The 18,418-nt window shown below is 41.6% G+C and overlaps 1 protein-coding gene and 1 long non-coding RNA gene across 2 annotated transcripts in view; one reads left to right on the plus strand and one right to left on the minus strand.

The window, feature by feature from the left end:
- Nucleotides 1-14,334, plus strand: part of FAM107B (family with sequence similarity 107 member B) — a 51,093-nt gene extending 36,759 nt beyond the window's left edge. The window contains exons 2-4 of the mRNA XM_010227023.2: nucleotides 5,783-5,966; nucleotides 11,229-11,382; nucleotides 13,365-14,334. Coding sequence (XP_010225325.1) covers nucleotides 5,839-5,966; nucleotides 11,229-11,382; nucleotides 13,365-13,481 — 399 coding nt within the window. The 5' untranslated portion in view covers nucleotides 5,783-5,838 and the 3' untranslated portion in view covers nucleotides 13,482-14,334. The remainder of the gene's footprint in view (nucleotides 1-5,782; nucleotides 5,967-11,228; nucleotides 11,383-13,364) is intronic.
- The window catches only part of LOC148595163 (uncharacterized), a 379,939-nt gene that overhangs the window by 187,431 nt on the left and 174,090 nt on the right, over nucleotides 1-18,418 (minus strand). The gene's annotated exons all lie outside the window — the stretch shown is intronic.

An 18,418-nucleotide genomic window follows, 5' to 3' on the forward strand; every position in this document is an offset into this window, starting at 1 on the left:
GGATGACTTTCTATCTTCTGGATTCTCGCCTAGGGAATGTTTTATCTGTGCTTTGCTGGACGTTACATTCCCAGTAATACTTAAGGAAAGCAAATGAATGTTAACGTGGTTTCCTCGAGATTTGGAGTGGATTAATTCATTTTAATATCTGCTGAAGTGACTCTAGCATCTGGTGAGGCTACTGAAAGTGAGGTCAGGATACTGAGATCCCCCTGCTCGAGCGAGGGGGAACGGAGCTGCAGTTGCCTAGAGAAGACTGCGTGGGCCTTCAGCCTCTGGCAGCCACGTGAATGATGAAGCCATTAGCTGCTGATAGCATTGCCTTGTTCCCTAGATTTAAGGCTGGAGCCCAATCGACCCCGTTCGCTGCCGTTCTAATCAAGAAGGTGTTCTGGGATAATGTGATTGTGTTTATGTCTTGGGCACGGTTGGCCTAATTGCAATGTCATTTATCAAGACTCATAACTTCTTAAATGTGCTGTCGTCGCATGCAGCGAGTTACAGGATGCAGCTGGGTTAAAAACAGGCTTAGCAGAATTTAGCCATTATCACTTGCATTTAGTGATGCTGGTAAGATAAGGAGGTTTTCCTTGCTGTTATATTTTAGTACAGTAATCCCAAAGTTATTCCCTAGGAAAAATTTTGCTTATATTGTCGCTAGGTGTGAAGACCAGTGACATAGTAAGTAATCTGGCAACAGCAGGATGTTGAACGGGTGATCCCTGTGGCATGGTAGGTTCACGCTGCCCTAAAGGGGCTCCAGTTTGGAGGTGAATTAAGACAGTCTTTAAATCTCTTAAGATGCAGAAGCGAAATGCTCAAATCTTGGCAGGGGCAGCCAGCCTTCCTGCACGGACCATGACAGGGACAGTGACAGGGAGGATTTGAAGCCTTCAGCCCATCTCTGGTTCCTCCTTCTCCCCTCCCTGAGGGCGGTATTTTTGTATTTGCCACGATCCAAATCTCATAATCACTTCTCGCTGCAAAAGACAGTGCGGATAAGAGCCAAACTCATTGGACAGCAGCTGGCTTTGGCATCTTGGCCGGGCAGAGTGCTTCTCTCTCCTGCTTTCTGTAACTCCTGTTGTGAATTAAACAGTGAAACGACAGCCATGGGATGTTGCAAGTCGTATCTGTAATCAAGGGTTAATCAAGTAAATCTCTCTAAGCAGGAATCTCTTTTTCCACTGACAGCGTGTAGATATAAACAATAGTGGTGCTGAGCTTTTTTGTACAGTGTTGAGATGGTGGTCGCTGGAAATCACAATGTGGATTTCCATCCAAGCCTGGTTGACAAGGGTTTGCTAGTTATAAAAGGTTCCGAAAAAGGCGCGCTTCGGAATTTTTATTCCAATTCCTCTCAAAATCAGGAGAAGGAGAGTAAAACAGTATTTCCTCTCAAGGAATGCCTTTGGCTTACTTGTAACAAACCACAAGTCTATGCAGCAGTTTAAAGATCTAAAAATGTGAGTCTTAAAAAATAGTGGTTGATGGTTTACAGTCCAGCTGAGAACAGATGTTTGGGCTTTTTCAGGAATAAAATTTAACTTCAGGAGGTGTTTGATGTTTGACATAATGCTTCTGTGCAAGAAGAACTTAGAAGTTTCTTAAAGCAAAACAAAAAAAATGAATTTAGCTCTAGTTTAAGTTTTGGTGCCAATCTAGTCTATTATTCTGATGTTAATGTTTATTTTTAGGTTTTTCCTTATTTTTAAAAAGTCTCATCTCTGGAAACAGCTGGAAATAAAAGCAAGAATCATTTTAAGGGTGAAAGTGCCCTATTTATGCATAATAATATAAATATATGATGTTACACGGGCTTTTTTTTTTTGTTCTGATTCCATATGTAGCCAGGGATCTCTGGGATACCAGAAAGGAAAATAAACGCAATTCTGCAAATGCCATATACACACGTTTGGGCGCAAACATCCCTCTTTCTGAAGCGAGGGAAGTCCTGCTGTAGCGAAAGCTCTGGCAGCAGCTAAATCCTTAACCCGATGGTGTTGAGATCTGCTTTGAATCTGTTAAAAATGCTGCTGGCTGTCTGGAGTTCTCTTTGCACGAGGCTTTGCAGTGCTGCTGCCCTAAGGGACACTGCTGAAAGTGGTTTTGTTGTGGAGAGATTTTCTTTATCTTGTGGGTTATTGAAATAGCTCTGTGGCTCTGTTTAAAGAGTCAAAATTCCTCTTCCACGAGGTTCCATGGTCTATTCTCTCCCAGTAAAAATCCTTGTGTACTTAAGGAGTCACAGACAAAGTTTATGGGACAAAGTTGTTCGTGCAGAACAAGGCATACAGTAGAGCAGTACAAGCAGTACTTGTGCAGCAGCAGCTAATACAAAAACATGCACTGAGGAAGCTCCGGCCATATTAATGGGTGTATAAAATATCACAAAGATTTGGCTAAAACATCCCCCCAATCTGGCTCTCCTTTGTCTTGGAGTGAGGTGACAGCAGGCCACAGAATTGCAGTGTGTGCTCTTGGCTGCTCGGGTAACAGTAGCTGATCTAAAGGAGCCCCTTGGATGCTGTTAAGGCACCATATTCCTGTTAAATGATTGTTTAAGGTGCAAAAAAATTTAAATGCTTCATCTAGATCCAGCGAAGCAGAATTGCTGGTCCAAAGAGACCTTTACAGTGAAACTAATAGCAATGGAGAAGCACTTCATGTCTCACTTACATCCAGGGCTGATTTGAAAGCAGCTTTGTGGGCTGTGACTTTAGTAGTGATGAGCCCTAGGGATTCATAGAATTATAATTTTAAAATTTTTATTATTTGAATATTGCTTAAACTTTATTTCAGGTCTTCAAGGGATTCTGTCATCTAATTTGAGTCACTTGCTGGCGAGCATAGCCTGAATCTCAGAAAGAAACCATGGGGTCGTATTTCCATTTCGACTCCTGCTGTCGCGGTGGTTAAACCCTTCCTTTCTGCCCACGCCTCCTCTCCCCTGTTTGTGAAAGTCACCCGTGTTTTGCTGCAGTGTTTTAAGATTGGCAGAAGCTGTGAGGGGCAGCTGGGTGCCCTATTTCTTTGGCTTCATGTTTGGAAATGCTACTTGAAATCACTTGCAGCTTAATCACACATGGAAAGGCTCTTCAGTTCCCGAGGGATTTTTATTCATTCAAGTTTGCTGCTAGTAACAGTTCATGTTACATTAGGAAACCGCGATTCCTGACCTCAAAGAGTTGAAGGCACGTTTTTAAAAATAGAAATGGGACAGTTAAAAGAAGACTTCATTTTAAGTGCTTGCCAGAAACAAATTTGCATCCTGAATAAATATTACATCAAGCTTTAAGAAATGATTGAATCAAATTGCTTCTCAGGGGCTTGTGTTCTTTTTAAAAAATACTAATAATAGGATGTTATTTGTGACAGATCACTTCTAGGTGTCTTAGTGTTTTTCCTCTTGCCTAAGCAAATAGATTTGTTGCAAAGCGTCAGAGGTTGTTTCAGTGGAGAATCGTAGATCATAAATGCCTTCTAAAAGACTCGCAGCCATAATCAATAATCTAGAACTGATAGAGCGATATGGAAAGCCAATGTTATATGTGCACCCTGCCCTTGTTTTATATGTGGCCTGCGGTTAAGCAGCAGAGGACTTGAGAGTGGAGGACCACGAAGGCTCGTCCAGCCTGGAGAAGAGGTGGCTTCCCAGGAGGCCCAACAGAACTTCCCATTCCCATGAGGAGCTCATCATAACCACGGATTCATGCTGGAAAAGGAGAGGTTCCTACAGAGCACAGGAAGAACTTTTTCACCCTGAAGAGCAGTAGAACAGGTTGCTTAGGTGGTTTGTGCAGTCTCAGCAGAAAACCTGACCATGTAAAGCCCTGAGAAACCTCAGTCTGACCCCAGAACTGCCCCTGCTTTGAGCTAGAAACCTCCCAAGTCCCTGCCAACTTCAGGTTTTATGTTTCCAGTGCTCCTCTCTGTGTGGTGGATGTGGCTGTGGTTGGTTGCATGACTGCTGTAAGAAGAGCCCCGAAGGCGTAGCAGCAGTAGTGTTTTTATTGTACAGTCAGTGTCAGTAAGTGATTTATGCCACACTGCTCTATTCCTGCCCGGTCCTGAACTGTTGTCACCACTGGTAGTGAATTTTGTCTTGGGCTCAGAGGATCCCATCAGAACTAGCATCCCACGGAGTTCAGAGCCTCCGTGCACATCCGCCTTGGGAAGACTGATGTGCCACCCCGAGGGTGGCTGGCAGTAGGACACACTTTAACGTAGCATTTGCTCCATAAAACCTCCATGCATAGACACAGCACACCAATAAATACACCTCACATTACCTATTCACTTAAGAAGCTGGAAGGTCCAGGCCACATCTGTTAAACACACTCAAATTCAGAGTGATTTTCCTGCATGCAGGGAAATGGAGCCCTCCTGTGTCACTATTACTTCTATATCTGTGCATGGCAGCCCAAGGGAGTGACAGTGCTGGTGTCCCGTGTTAATGCATCCTCAAACTGGACCCTCTGAGCAACAGTATGAGCTTCCTAACATTCAAAAATAGTGATTAAAAGGATCCTGAAACTTAGGTGTTACAGCATATTGAGTAAGAAAGTAGGAAAGAGTGGTAACACTGGGATCTAAATTAAAGTGCCTCTTTGGCTTTTAATGGAAAATACGTGGCAAATCCCATCGATTCTCCATTGCTTTTCATAGCTCCCCTCCATAAGGTGTGCAGTATTCAGCTGTTCTGTCAGGCTGATGGAGGCTGTGTTTTTGTTTGTCTTTCATGTCACATTGATTCATCTCGTCAAACCCACATGCTGGGAGATTTTTTTTGTGTGTTGAAGGGACCCGTGTTTGTGCCATCAAACCAGTAATTGCAGCGTGCCACTTTCTGCAGGCAGGTTTTGGTGACAGCGAATGGGGACAGAATTGCTCTGAAGGTGTTTTGTTTCAGATGATGAGTCCTGTGTGACTAAAGCTCTTCAATGGAAGGAGCTATTAATGGTCACGTATAAATTATTTGAATACTATAGTTTACTTGTCAGCTGTTCATTAAAAGTGTTATAGCTTGTTATAAAGATATGCTACATACGTAGGATAGGAAATCACTGTAGGATAGGAAAATACCACAACTTAAAATGACATAAATGCTGTTGGTTTTATTGACTTTGTACATCAGTGTTTTTTTGTGCATCTTTTCTCTAAGCAAATGGTGACCTCTAGGAAACAACCTCACTCGGCTTTTTTTCCTCCACCTCTCTGCTCAAAAATTCCACTTGTCACCCCCAAAATTGAAGGTACAACAATTTTCCCTTGAAAGTTCTTGCTTGGTAGTGTTTCAGTTCACTTCAAGGCTTAACCACATGAGGTATTTTCCCTGTAGTTAGTGTGTATCAAAACCATATAGATTCCTATTTTATGCTATCAGTCTCGCACTATGACTATTCAGAATAGTAATTATTTAAAATGTTGTTTGGATCAATCTAAAAATGCTTTGTCTGAGTTAGATTTACTAAAACCCGTGGGGCCTTGCTTAACCTGAAGTATGTGTTTAGCTGTTCTTGGACTGGGGAGAATCTGTATCCACATCAACAGGACGAAGACTTCTGGAGATGATAATGTGGTAAAATTGTCATCCATTTAAAAAGATGCTACTGGTGTTTGTTCTTGAGAACTTGTACTTATCGGAGACAGGATTCGTTTAGAAAAACATCAGTGTTATCAATGTGATATAGTTTTACTGCCTTTATACATCCTAATACATCTTTAAAAGGTCTTTCAATATGCACTTACCACACTGTTAATTTTCTTCCCTGTTTTACAGATACTTTGAGTGAGGACACCAGACCCAAAGATCCATATCCCATTCCAAGAAAGATTATGGCTGAACCAGACTACATAGATGATAACAATCCTGAGTTAATTAGACCTCAGAAATTAATTAATCCTGTGAAGTCATCCCGGAATCATCAAGATCTCCATAGAGAGTTGCTTATGAACCAGAAAAGGTAAAAGTCTAAAAATAGCTCTCTTTTTTTTTTTTTTTCTTTTTAAACTCTGCTTGATTGCTACATTCAGCAAGATGGTATTGTACTCGAAACCCAGCAGGCATATTCTGTTGATCATATCTTGTGGATAGGACAACTTTGTGATTCTTAATATTTGTGCTTGAGTTTCAGTGGTCTAACCATCTTTTCCTTGATAAATGTATCCTCTTTGCAGAATTCAGATATTTGATTTCAAACAACTCTTGCTATCATTTCCATATTGGATGATCATTTTAAAAGCTTTGCCCATGTTGTCTGCTGTTGTGTTTATATGTGCTGTGTTATCTGTGGTTGACCCTGCACTAACCAGCAGCTGGGACACTTCAGGAGTTGCTAAACATAAATAAATCAATATGATCTGCAAAATACTGCAATAATAGTTCTAAGAAAGCTGAAGTCTGTCTCACTGTTTCATCTGTGGGTATTGACTTAAGTTTAGGCCTCCCACATCTGTTCTGCTACTAGTCAAAGTATGTATTGAGGAAGTTGAACACATGATCAGTTGTGGATCTTGCAGTGAAGCTCTGTAAAGCTTGCTGCAAAAGACTTCTCACTTAGTTCTCGTGAATAGGCATTAAAGGTAGGTTTTAAGAGAAGATGGTTCAGTTTTCTCCTATCACGTTTCTGAGTCACAGGGCACTATCATTTTTCTTGGTCTCTTAACGTTATCCGCTGTTTGACAAGACTTTGTTGTTACCAGTAAAATCATAAAATCTGTAAGATTTTTACCAATCTCAGCAGACTTGAGTTTACTGGACCACTTCAAAATCAAAGAAATCATATATTTTATTACGGATGAAATTCTTCTTTATTTACTTGATCTTTCTTAAAACACAGTGTGATAGTTTGATGCTGGCTCTGCTGCTGCACAAATGTTTATGCAAATACTGCTTCCTGCATTCTGGCATGGCATGTGCAGCTGTTGTTTTGTTTGCTACTTTTGAAAACGTAAAGATCTGCAGCTTGATTGCATCAACTGCAGAGACACAGGGACTTGGTCCAGAGGTAGCTGAAACTGGGTTATTAAGTCTCTTCAACAAAGGAAGCTTCGTTTAGAAAACATACAAAGGAGACACTCATGCAGTTGAATGGATACAAAAAATAAATGCCAGAAAAGAAAAAAGCCACCGAACCTCAACTTATCAAATAAACAGAAACGAACACCAATTTAAATGAGTGATTTCATGGAGAATACCCTGTGTTAACTTGGCGTCAAGAGTGCATGGCTGTCCGTACAGCAATAAGTTAGGACTTGATGCCTTCCTACCATTCTGGGGAAGATTCGTTGGAACTTGCTATTCAAGACTCTTATTTATTTATTGGTTACAAGATCTATAACATTCATCCTAACACGGGCCTTGGAACTCGTAAGTTCCTTGCCTAGTGACATCTGGTACAAGGCTGTTGTTCATTGTTTTTATGTTTCTTTCATTGACTTTGTTGGATGCTGCTAGTAGGGAATTACAATGTGGACATCCTTAGGAAGTGGATTGAACTTCCTTTGCTCCTTTCTCTTCTTTCTCCCTGATTTTCCTGTCTCATATCCACTGCTATGAAGTTCCACTTAGAGTAAACAGTATCCTCTTCTCCACAGAGTATCTACAGAGCAAAGAGCACAGCTCCTTACATTGGAACCACTCAGTATGGACTTTTCATAGGAGAAGGTGTGGGGATCCATAAAATAAAAGGGGGAAAAAGAAACAATATTTCTGAGTGCACTTGATAATAAATTTACCATCAGGAGCCATTCAGCTTTTTTTGAGGCCAAGGCCCTTGATAGGGGAGGTGATGCAGCTATTGCTTTGGTTTCTCCAGCATAACTGGATTTGTATATTTGGCATTAAGAGTCACATTCTGGAAGTTTCTCCTTTTTTGCCTTTGACATTGTATTATTCTGAGGATGGAAGAAGGTTTTTTTCTACATGTAATAGCAAAATCCTCAGAAGTGCTAGGTTTAGGTACTTAATTCTGAATGCGTTGCACACACAATACAGCATTCTTCTACTGGTGAGGTAGAAATGTTTCACAGAATAGCAACTGAAATGGAAGAAACGGGCATTTATGTGTTTTTCTTATTTTTCATTAATGGGATTAAACTTCAAAGTCAGTTTCTAGCACCAAGAAGTTTATAGGCATTGAAAGAAAAGAGATGAAGTTTCCCGACTTAGCATCTTGTTCTAAAGCTTGCAGAAGCTGCAATAAATTAAATCTGCTACTTTTTTTTTTCTTTTTTTCTCTTATGGAGTTTATAAAAGCATTAGCTACTTTCAAATAGTATAAAGTTCCTTTCTTTTAGAAGAATATCCTATTACATAAAAGGGCTGTGGTGTCCTCAATACCCATTCTTTCTTTTATTCTGATGCTGATTAGGTGCAGCTGTTAATTTTAGATCCTTATTTATTGGGGCAGAAATGAAATATTTTTACAGTTTTCACCAGCAGAGAAACTGGTATTTTGGAAAGAGTGCGGACTCGGTGCTTCGTGCCAAAGTACCAGTTCTGATAAGAGGCTTTTCTATAGATGTTAGGCTGGTGTTCTGCTCTTTTGCTGTAAATTTCCATTTGTATGAGCGAATTTTAGTGCTCTCTTGGGAGTGTTGCTTAACACTTACTTCAGTGTGAAGACTCGGGGTAGGCACCAAGTGCTTTGACTAAGCAAATTTGAACAGTGTTTCTGGGTCTTACAGTTTTTAGTGCTGATCCTATAAGTCTCTGTACCTAACATAAGCAGTGTCCGTTCTATTGTAATTTAATAGTTATTTACTTTCAGAAATGGTGCTCATTTTGGATAAAGATGAAGGTAATGGTTACTCTAGGCAATGATCACTTACATTAATGTATTTTTGCTTATTAGAGTACACCTTAGCTGTGCATTACTGCTTTTCCTTTCAGACATTAACGCTATCAACTAACTGGTGTTAAAGCACACTTTGCTTAGTTTTATACGTAAATTTTAGGGTCTTTTATTTAACCAGAACAGCCACCCAGATATATCAAAATAACCCTGCCTGGGGCTTTCCTTTTTAAATAAAAGAATGAAAAGAGGACTGAGGTTGCAGTTTTTCTGGCACAGATCTGACCATCAAACCCATGTGATTTTATAGAAAGGCCATACGCTTATTTTCTGCAGTGGGTAGTTCACAGAATCACAGGATGGTTGAGGTTGAAAGGGGCCTCTAGAGATGATCTAGTCCAGCCTTCTGCAGGCACAGGGTGGCATCCAGGCGGGTTTGGAAGATCTCCAGAGAAGGAGACTCCACAGCCTCTCTGGGCAGCCTGTTCCAGGGCTCTGTCACCCTCACAGGAAAGAAGTTCTTCCTCACATGGAGGTGGAACTGCCTGTGTTTCAACTTGTACCCATGACCCCTTGTCTTGTCACTGGCCACCACGGAGAAGAGTCTGGCCCCATCCTCCCTACATTCTCCCCTCAGGTGCTTATACATGTTGATCAGATCCCCTCTCAGTCTTTTCTTCTCCAGACTAAACAGGCCCAGCTTGCTCAGTCTTTCCTCATACCATAGATGCTCCAGTCCCTTCATCATCTTCGTGGCTCTACGCTGCACTCTCTGTAGAAGCTCCACATCCCTCTTGTCCTGGGAGGCCCAGAACTGCCCCCAACACTCCAGGTGCAGCCTCAGCAGAGCTGAGCAGAGGGGCAGGATCCCCTCCCTCGACCTGCTGGCAACGCTCCTCCTGCTGCAGCCAGGATCCCGTTGGCCTTCCTGGCCACGAGGGCACACGGCTGCCTCCTGGGTAACCTGTTGTCAAGCAGGACTCCCAAATCCCTCTCCACGGAGCTGCTTTCCAGCAGGTCAACCTCTAATCTGTGCTGGTGTCTGGGGTTATTCCTTCCCAGGTCGGGGAGGAATAGTTGTCCCTCTTGCTACAGCACATCTAAATGCCCCTGCGTTGTTACATGTGCAACCTTCCCAGAGAAACCAGACGTCTGATTCCTCACTAGCAGTGAGTGTTCACTGGCATAGAAATTTCTATTGACTCAGCTCCATCCAGTATTAATTGTAAAAAGGGTCACTCCAGGTTTCCTCTGCTTGTCTTAATTTTTTTATGCATTAAAATGGTAATTAAAATAGCATGCGACATAAAAGATTAACAAAATCTTGTGACTTTTGTTGCATTCAGATGATGAGATATATTTTGAAAAATAGAGGAGCATTTGTTGTTGCTAAATATTTAATCTTGCTGTCAGTGTATGTACAAGGATAGAGCACTAAATAATATATTGAGTCATTCATAGATGTTATGATATAACGACTTTTTAATATATTATTGGACATGCTGTCAGATAGTCATATTGTAGAAGAATTAGGCCAGCATAGAAATCTTAAGCAGAGCAGGATAAAAATCTGCTTCATGGAAGTTAATTCATATTATTGAATTTCTTAAAGTTGAAATTAAATGACTGATGTTAAACAAGCTGAATAATTTCATGTACTCGTCTTCACAGGGAAGGGGACAGAAGGAAGGCAAGTTTCAGATTTTCTTCTCTGACTTAATTGACACAAATATCTGAATGCTGGGGATATCTCTGAATCTTGTCATAATGAATTTTGGAAAGCTCATAGCATAACAAATATGAAAAAAAGCCAAAGTCACAGAAACAAGCATGTGTGTAAATAGTCGTGCATCCTCTCAGAGAGTAAACTTTCCCACTTTAGGCTAGTTGGCTCAGCAAATGGTTTGCATGGAACTGACTTCAAAGAATGATTTGATGTACTGGCTAAAATCTTGCAAGGGGGAGAAAAAAACTTTTTCTGGTCTCCAAGGACCATTTTTGTTTTAAATGCAAATGCAAACTTCCCTACAAATTCCTCCAAATAACTGAACAGTAAAGGGCACAGTTTTTCCCAAATTTTTGGGATGCTCTGCCAGCATCTTCATTCCAGATAGGTTTTAAATCTGTTTCTGTGAAATGGAGAGAACAGAGGGAAGTGGAGAATGAAATATTGAATTAGCCAGGAGAAATACTAGCGTACATGCTGAAAGAAAATATCCTTCAAAATACTCGGGCTTATATTCCAACATAAGATTTTGCTTGGAGACCACTAAAATATCTGCTTTTTTTTTCCCCCTTTTAGCTAATGTGTGTAAAGAGGCATAAGTTGATTTGAGAAAACCTGCCAACAATTCCGCATGAACTTCTGCTTATTAAAAGTGGTATCTTTCTTTTCCATTTCTTCCCTTCTTCTCCCATTTAAACTTGAAGGGGTCTTGCACCTCAGAACAAACCAGAGCTACAAAAGGTGATGGAGAAGAGAAAACGAGATCAAGTTATTAAACAGCAAAAAGAAGAGGAAGCACAGAAGAAGAAATCAGACCTGGAAATAGAGCTACTGAAACGGCAGCAGAAACTGGAGCAGGTGAGATGGGAGAGAACACTAACCTGACACATCAGTATCTGAGCCCGTCCTCTGAGGCTGCCTTTGTAGAGAGGAAAGAAAAAACAGTTTGTTCTGTGGCACAATTCACTTGATCAAATGCAGGCATCTCTTTTAGGATGAGTCAAATCACGCTGAAAAATTACCTGTTTCTTTCTGATTACATAGATACTGCATATGTCTGCGTTTGGTCAGCTGTATCCTGCTCTGGACCACAGGACCGTGTGGAGGGCTGACCATTGACACTGTGGTGAATTATTCACACTTTACGGCCTTTAAATTAAGAGATGATCCCCTGAAAATGGGTGTCAGACTGCTGTGTATGAAAACTATATGCCTAAGGAATAAAAAAATCAATTGATTCTTTGCACCGGATTATGTCAGAGGCTAGGTAACTTTAAACGGATTCTTATAGCCTTATGAAATAGAAGAATTTATTGGCAGACTTTTTCAAATTAAAAAAAAAAAGAAAAAAATCCTCAGACCCTAAGCACAGAGGTAATGTGGAGCTGCAGCCCATTGCAACTTACTGCTGTGCAGGGCCAGCCAAAGGTCTCTGAGCCTCTTTGTGTATGCATGAGGAAAAATGTCCACAGTGAAAAAGTCTCATCAGGGAAGTCACTCTGCAGAAGCATTGCATCTATATTTAAATAAAGGAATGCTGTAAAACAATATCTACTGTTTCTTTTAACAGAAATCAGCTAAGCCAAATAGTTACCCTGTTAAAAATGATTTAGTTCAGTCATTATTTGGATTTTTTTTAATGTATTTTTTATGAAGTGTAGAAATATTTTGAGAGGTGGGGAGAAAACTGTTTTAATTTCAAGGGTATCCTCCTCTTGCTTTTCTTCTGTACTCTTAAAAAGGTGAGGCCAACTTCAAATCATTCTGATTTCAGGAAGATGCCCGACTTTATCTCGCTCCATCCAAGGGCATATGTAGAATAGACAGCTCTTGCAAGAGGTAAAGCTTGGTCATTGCAAGCAATGCTGTGGCTTTGTGAGCATCCCAGGAGTGACATTAATTGACCATGTGACTCATGGAAGAACATTGCCATGATTTACCGTAACGAGGCATGTCCCTTGTTGAGCCAGAAACAAAGGAGAAATAAGTGAGCAGTAAATATAGGTGAGCAGGACATGGTGCCCATTAATCAGGAGACCTTGGTGTGTTCATAGGAAAACTCCTTTCAGGATTCTTTAGCTCTTAAACTCTTCCCAAGAGTTGTTTCTTCCTTTCTGCTGACTTAGTTGCCTTCACTGAGGGTTCCTAAGCAGTCCTTATTTTATGCAGTCTCTAAGCAAAGTCTGTGCTGGCACCGTGTAGCCTTGCCCTGCAGAACACTGCATCCCACTTCACAGGTAACTCCGAGCACCTGCATGGGCAGGAGCTCCAACCGGTCAAAAATGTCAGTGAATGGACTGCCAGAACTGGATCAACCTGGGGGCCAAGGAGGTTGCTTGTTGGCACTGATCTTTGTGATAAGCAAAGCAGATATTTACCAGAAGTTGCTTAAGTTAGGTAGCTAAATCTGTACCTATACACACAAATAAATGAGCAAGTGTCCTCAGTTATATCTGTTCATATGCATTCTCCCATGAGACAGAATTTTCTTGTCCTGCTGTAATAGCCAGAAAAGGGAATTACTGTTACTTTTTCAATGAGGATGTCAAAGAATTTCTTCAAAAATGCTTTACTTTATTGTCTTTCTGGACTACCAGATTTTCTCTGTCTGGTAAAGGTGTTTGCGAGCTTAAGATTAATAGTTTATGAGAACAGATACTCCCAAGGAAGTACAACTTTATCTTTTCCATGATGGGAAGAAAGGAAGCAATCTAAAACATTTTGCACAACCAGTTATTGAGGTCAAATATCTCTATCTAAAATAAAATCTCATTTTTTTGTCTTGTATTTTGATGATCTATTTTATGTACTTCTTTTTTCTACATGTGAATCCTTTAAAGCTGGAACTCGAGCAACAGAAGCTGCAAGAAGAACAGGAAAATGCACCTGAATTTGTCAAAGTCAAAGGCAACTTGAGGAGGACGGTCCAGGAAGCAACAGATGCCCCAGAGTCCTAGAGCCAGCTCCTGCTTAGACTTCCAGTGTTCCAGTGGTGGCTGTTGAGAGGCTTCTGCAGGTTGTCTCAGATTTGCCCCTCGAGGGAGAATAAGAACATCCAAGTGACACTTGCTGGAAAAAGAGATTTTTTAAAAAGTTTCTGGGACGTATGGATTAAAAAGACTGTAACATAAACAGACTGACTTGCCAAACGCGGTTCTGAGACCAGTGGATAAGGAGTCTCTTTGTCAGTTCGGTGTTGTGGACCGGTCTGAAGTGCTTGCTTGGAGATTTTAACCAGGGATGCTAGAGAAACTTCTTCAGTGTTGCACTGCTTTATCTCTTGTGATCCTACCTAGTTTACTAGAGATACCCAGATTATATTTTGCTTTAAAACAAAATAAAAATCCTTTTTGCTGTGCCCTGCAGCTTGTGTATAGCCCACAATAATTCTAATTTAATTCAAATTTGGATCAAATCTGGGGAGAAATGAGTTATGTTGATCACATCTGTGCATCCACTCCAGGATAGATAGGTGTGGGGAGATGAGAATTTTTTTAAATTCACCAGCAATGAACAACCAAGCAACCTTAAAGCCCAGTTATCCCTGTTGAGAATGTAGAATCTGGGCTATGGAAGAGCAGAAATCTGACCATCCTCCCACTGGGGAGAATCCACAAGCTGATTTCCCTGTATGTCTAAACTCTTCCCTTCAAATATTGTGCACAGACCTGGGCAGTGCTAACTGTGAATTTAGCTCTGTCATTTCTCAATGCAAAATGATGCATCTTTCTGTTTTGAAATCCCACTTTGGTGTTGTGGCCTTTCTCCTCCAAGGATGTGCTGATCTCAGTACAGTGTTAACACATTACTTGGTAGTGTTTAAATTTATTTCCTGGGATTGAACAGAGATCCAGTTCTGTCATCGTGTCCTGCTTAGCTCTTGCAGGAACTTGCCGTAGTTCCTGCAACAGAGCAGTGTTCAAACCAGGTCAAACTGATCATGGGGATCTACTGAAAGAGATTTTTTTTCCTAAAGTGAGGCATTAAAATGAAATTTATTTTATCCCACCTCTTCCTCGTGCCTCAAGAGAGAAGGGGAGTATGTCATCACTGAGTGTTAGGGTCCAATTCTGTCACCTTCTGCCTTCCTGCAAGTTGCCCTTGGGACTTGCCTTTCAATAAAGTACTCCTCATCTTGTGTAGGGTTGGCAGCTCTGATCCTTCATGCTTATGACTACTAGTTACCCAGGAAAGCCTGGGATGAGGAGGGAGGAGCAGATGACGCATGTAGGAATAAAGAACTGGATTCTCCATTGGTGTGAGCGGGTGCAGGTAACTTCTCTTGAGAAGTTGGGGAGAAATCCTCATCTTCCCGAGTGGCTCATTCCTAGCTCTCACTGAAGCTGGTTTCATCCACACCAGCTGAGGACCTACTCATAGTCTTTGCCTTAGGATGTGAAACAAAATAATTTCTACTTCGTAATTGCATTGAACATAACTGCTTGAGAACACTTTTTTATTAATGTCAACAGTGGCGTGTTTGTGTTGTAAAGGTGATCGGGGAGGGTCAGTTTGTTTGTTTCTAGTTTCTTTTGCCTTTCTAGAAGGTATTGGACATTTTAAATAAAATTTCAGCTTAGCGCTCGGGACACAATGCTCCCAATTAGCAATGTCTCCTAGATACAGCCTTCCATTTGTCAAGATCCAAGCATTTCTCATGAGAATGCAATCAGATTAAGAGTAAATTAAATTGTGATAAGTGTATTGCCATTGACTTAGATTTGCAGTGTGAGTCACGTCTAGAAGATTAAATGTGGAGATGGTTTACCAGACTGTTCACACTATGGACATACGAAAGACAAAGGCCAAACCTTTATATTTTCCTATGTATTTTCTCAACAAAGGAACACCTTAACTGCTGCAGATTTCTTCCTTCTCTCTCTTATTTCCTCTGGATGGAGAGGATCTTAATTTTTGGCAGCACATTTTTCAGATATTTGCACTGATTGAGCTTGTTTCGTGTTGTTGATTGTTGAGGCAGCACTGTATAGTGGATTTCCACACCACTGATGTTCCATCTTAGCCATTCCCTGCCCACCAAACGTCTCAGTACCTGTTGGTTTCCGCTCTGCAATTGCCTGCTGTTAGCATGGAAATCTTCGGAAGCTGGAGAGAAGCTCTCTTTTGGCTTGGTGAGACCATTTCTTCTCGGCTGTTTTCCCCTCGATGAACGTGGCCATCCTCGCGTGCGCGCACAGGGAAATGAATGACGTTGGGTGTAATCCAGGCGCAGCGGAGCCCGCGCCGCGGGACCGCTCTTCGGCGCAGGGAGCGTTGGATTGGGCCCACTAATGACGAGTGCTCTCTGCTTTCTGCTTCCTCTTCATACTGGCTTGTGATTCGGGGCAGGGTTTCTCTTTCTGAGCCCAGGAAGCCAGGAAACATCCCTGTACATGCAGTGTGAAGTCGGCTTGTTTTCAGCTGCGTTCCCTGTACATTAGGACGTCGTGTTTGTTAGAGCACCGTTCCCGCCGATCTTTTAGTCTAGGAATCCACATCACCTTCGTGGCGATTAGACAGGCAAAAGCTTGTCTTTAAAATCAGGATTGGGCTGGAATGGGCAACCTTGACTGGGTGCCCAGCTCGTCACACCGCAAGTGTCCTGTGCGGCTCCTGCTTGCCAGCAAAGCAAGTTACTGCTCTGCTCTTCAGCTCTGTGAACTTCGAAGCAACCCTGCAGATACTCCAATGAGAAATCTTCCTGATTTAAAAATGGCTCACTTTTACCACTTTTGCCTCTTAATAAGGCAGTACTTTTTTAAAATGCTCTTGCTTTTTGATAGTATAGTAGTAAATTTTTAGAATCTTTGTGACTTTAACCTTTTGTTAATATCTGCACTTGTTTGAGTGTACATATATAAATATATATAAATATAAAAAGGGAGCCTTAATGGATTTGTTTTCATAATTTAATATTTTTTGTATTTGCTCTTGTATAATTGTTTTTAACTAAAGGTATTACAAAAACGAGGGTGGAGTACTTAGAACCAAAGTTATGCTTAATAAAATCTACTACATGCTTGGAATATGCAGTGGTGTCTGTCATGTCCTGCTGAAAGCAAAACCCTTGGGATCTGCAGTGAGGTGTCCAGGTTATTTAATATTCTGCAGTGCAGGGGGAAGCATCAAGATCATAGTGACTCTTCGTTCCTTAAAACGTCTCCTGTGTTTGTATGTGCAAAATCATTGGCAAATCATTTTGACAGAGGCAGAAGAAACTTTTTATAATCACCTGAATATTTTCCTCGCACAACGTTTTTTTAAAAAGACCGTGTAGCTGTTCAGCAAATTCAAGGTAAGGGGCAGCATGAGGAAAATCAGCACCGGGTAAAATTCACCCTTGGAATCACCAGCACTGCAGCAACTCCTGTCAAAAAGGCAAGTGAGAAAATAGTAATGAGTCTGCTCCTGGGTTCAATCCTACAATGGTGCTTTTAGTTTAGCGTGTCTATGGTTCTAGCAGGGAAACCTGGATACGTAAAACCACGTTTACGCTCCGAGTATTTGTTGGATTAAGGTCAGATGGTTGCGTGCCTTACAAAATTGAACTAGGAGCAAAATCCTCTGTTAACAGCAGGCTGAGAAAACTAGCAGTGGGGGGAACAGGGCAGGCAGAGGTGGGGGTGATGAATTCTGTCTGCAAATGCTTAGCTCCTAATGATGAGCCCTGGTCAGCCAGGGACAGGTGTTGATGGAAGGGGAGACACAGAAGTGCTAGAGTGAAACGACTTGGGGGAGGAGGAGAGGAGCAGTGAATGCAGAGCAGATGTCAGGAAATGCTTTTTCCTTCAGAAAGGCTCAGCATGTGGAAAGGATCCTGGCTGCTGATGCAACGAAGCTGGATCTGCTCCAGGAGCTGTCAGATGTGGGGGAGGTAAGAAAGAATAGGGAGTTAATAAGGGAGAGGTTTCTACGGCCTGTTAGAGATATTGCCCTGTGCTCTCTTACCTCAAGCGTGTCCAAATGTGTTTTGAATTATCCTTTGATATTTCGTTCCAGCTCCAGAAGGAAAACAGAGTGGAAGGCGTTTGATCTGCTTTTGTGGCAAGTCCAGCAAAAAAGATGATTTCTTTTGTATGTTTTTTTGGATTGCGCTGAGCTAATGCATTGTGTCATGTGGCTTTTGCAAGCGCAGGTCTGCGGCAGAGGGATCCTCATGATGGAGCTTTGCTTGTGCTCCCGTGGCCGTAAGTTAGTTGGTTGTGTCACACCATAGCTCTGTGAACAGAAGTACCTTGGCCACCTTCACAGGGGCCATAAATTAAAAGTCATTTCCTACGCAGCCACTCTATTCAGTTCATTAGTGCAGTGCAAATAATAACCTCATTAAAATCTGAACATCAAAGCAGTGTGGTGTTGATAGGATCAGTATTGATATCTATAGGGTAAAGAATGAGAGAAAGAGTTTGATTCTCACTACATACTGATGGGAAGAAAGCTCAAAGTGGGTGAGAGCTGGAGAAGTGGAAACCCAAGGTATTTTCCCCTCCACTTTCAGCTATTTGCACAACACTTGAAATCATCTGGCGGGGCGAAGGTTTTGCAGAGCTCCTGTAAACACTAATGATGTCTCCCCTTGGTGGAGGTGATAAAAACAGTGGCCCAGGGATTATATTTAGTGATGGCAACAGAACACAGTAAGTTTCCACTCCCATACCCATGTTTCATGGCCCCTTTTCTGAGTTGCTTTAGACCTTGTTAAAGGTTTCATTCAGTCCCTCGCACTCGCTGACACCGCTGCTTCTCTGAATATACCTAGGGACTATTTCTGTCACTTTTTTGACTGAGTGCCTGGGGTTTCCTTCCGCTGAACCTCTGATGGTTTCCTTTGAGCTAACCATCTGGATTGCGTTTATATCCACGCCGAGGAATCAGCCCTCTGGAGTGCAGTTCC

Source organism: Tinamus guttatus, unplaced genomic scaffold (genome assembly GCF_059628265.1).
Source record: "Tinamus guttatus ecotype Peru unplaced genomic scaffold, ASM5962826v1 Tinamus_guttatus_pri_ptg000148l, whole genome shotgun sequence".
Classification (NCBI taxonomy): Eukaryota; Metazoa; Chordata; class Aves; order Tinamiformes; family Tinamidae; genus Tinamus; species Tinamus guttatus.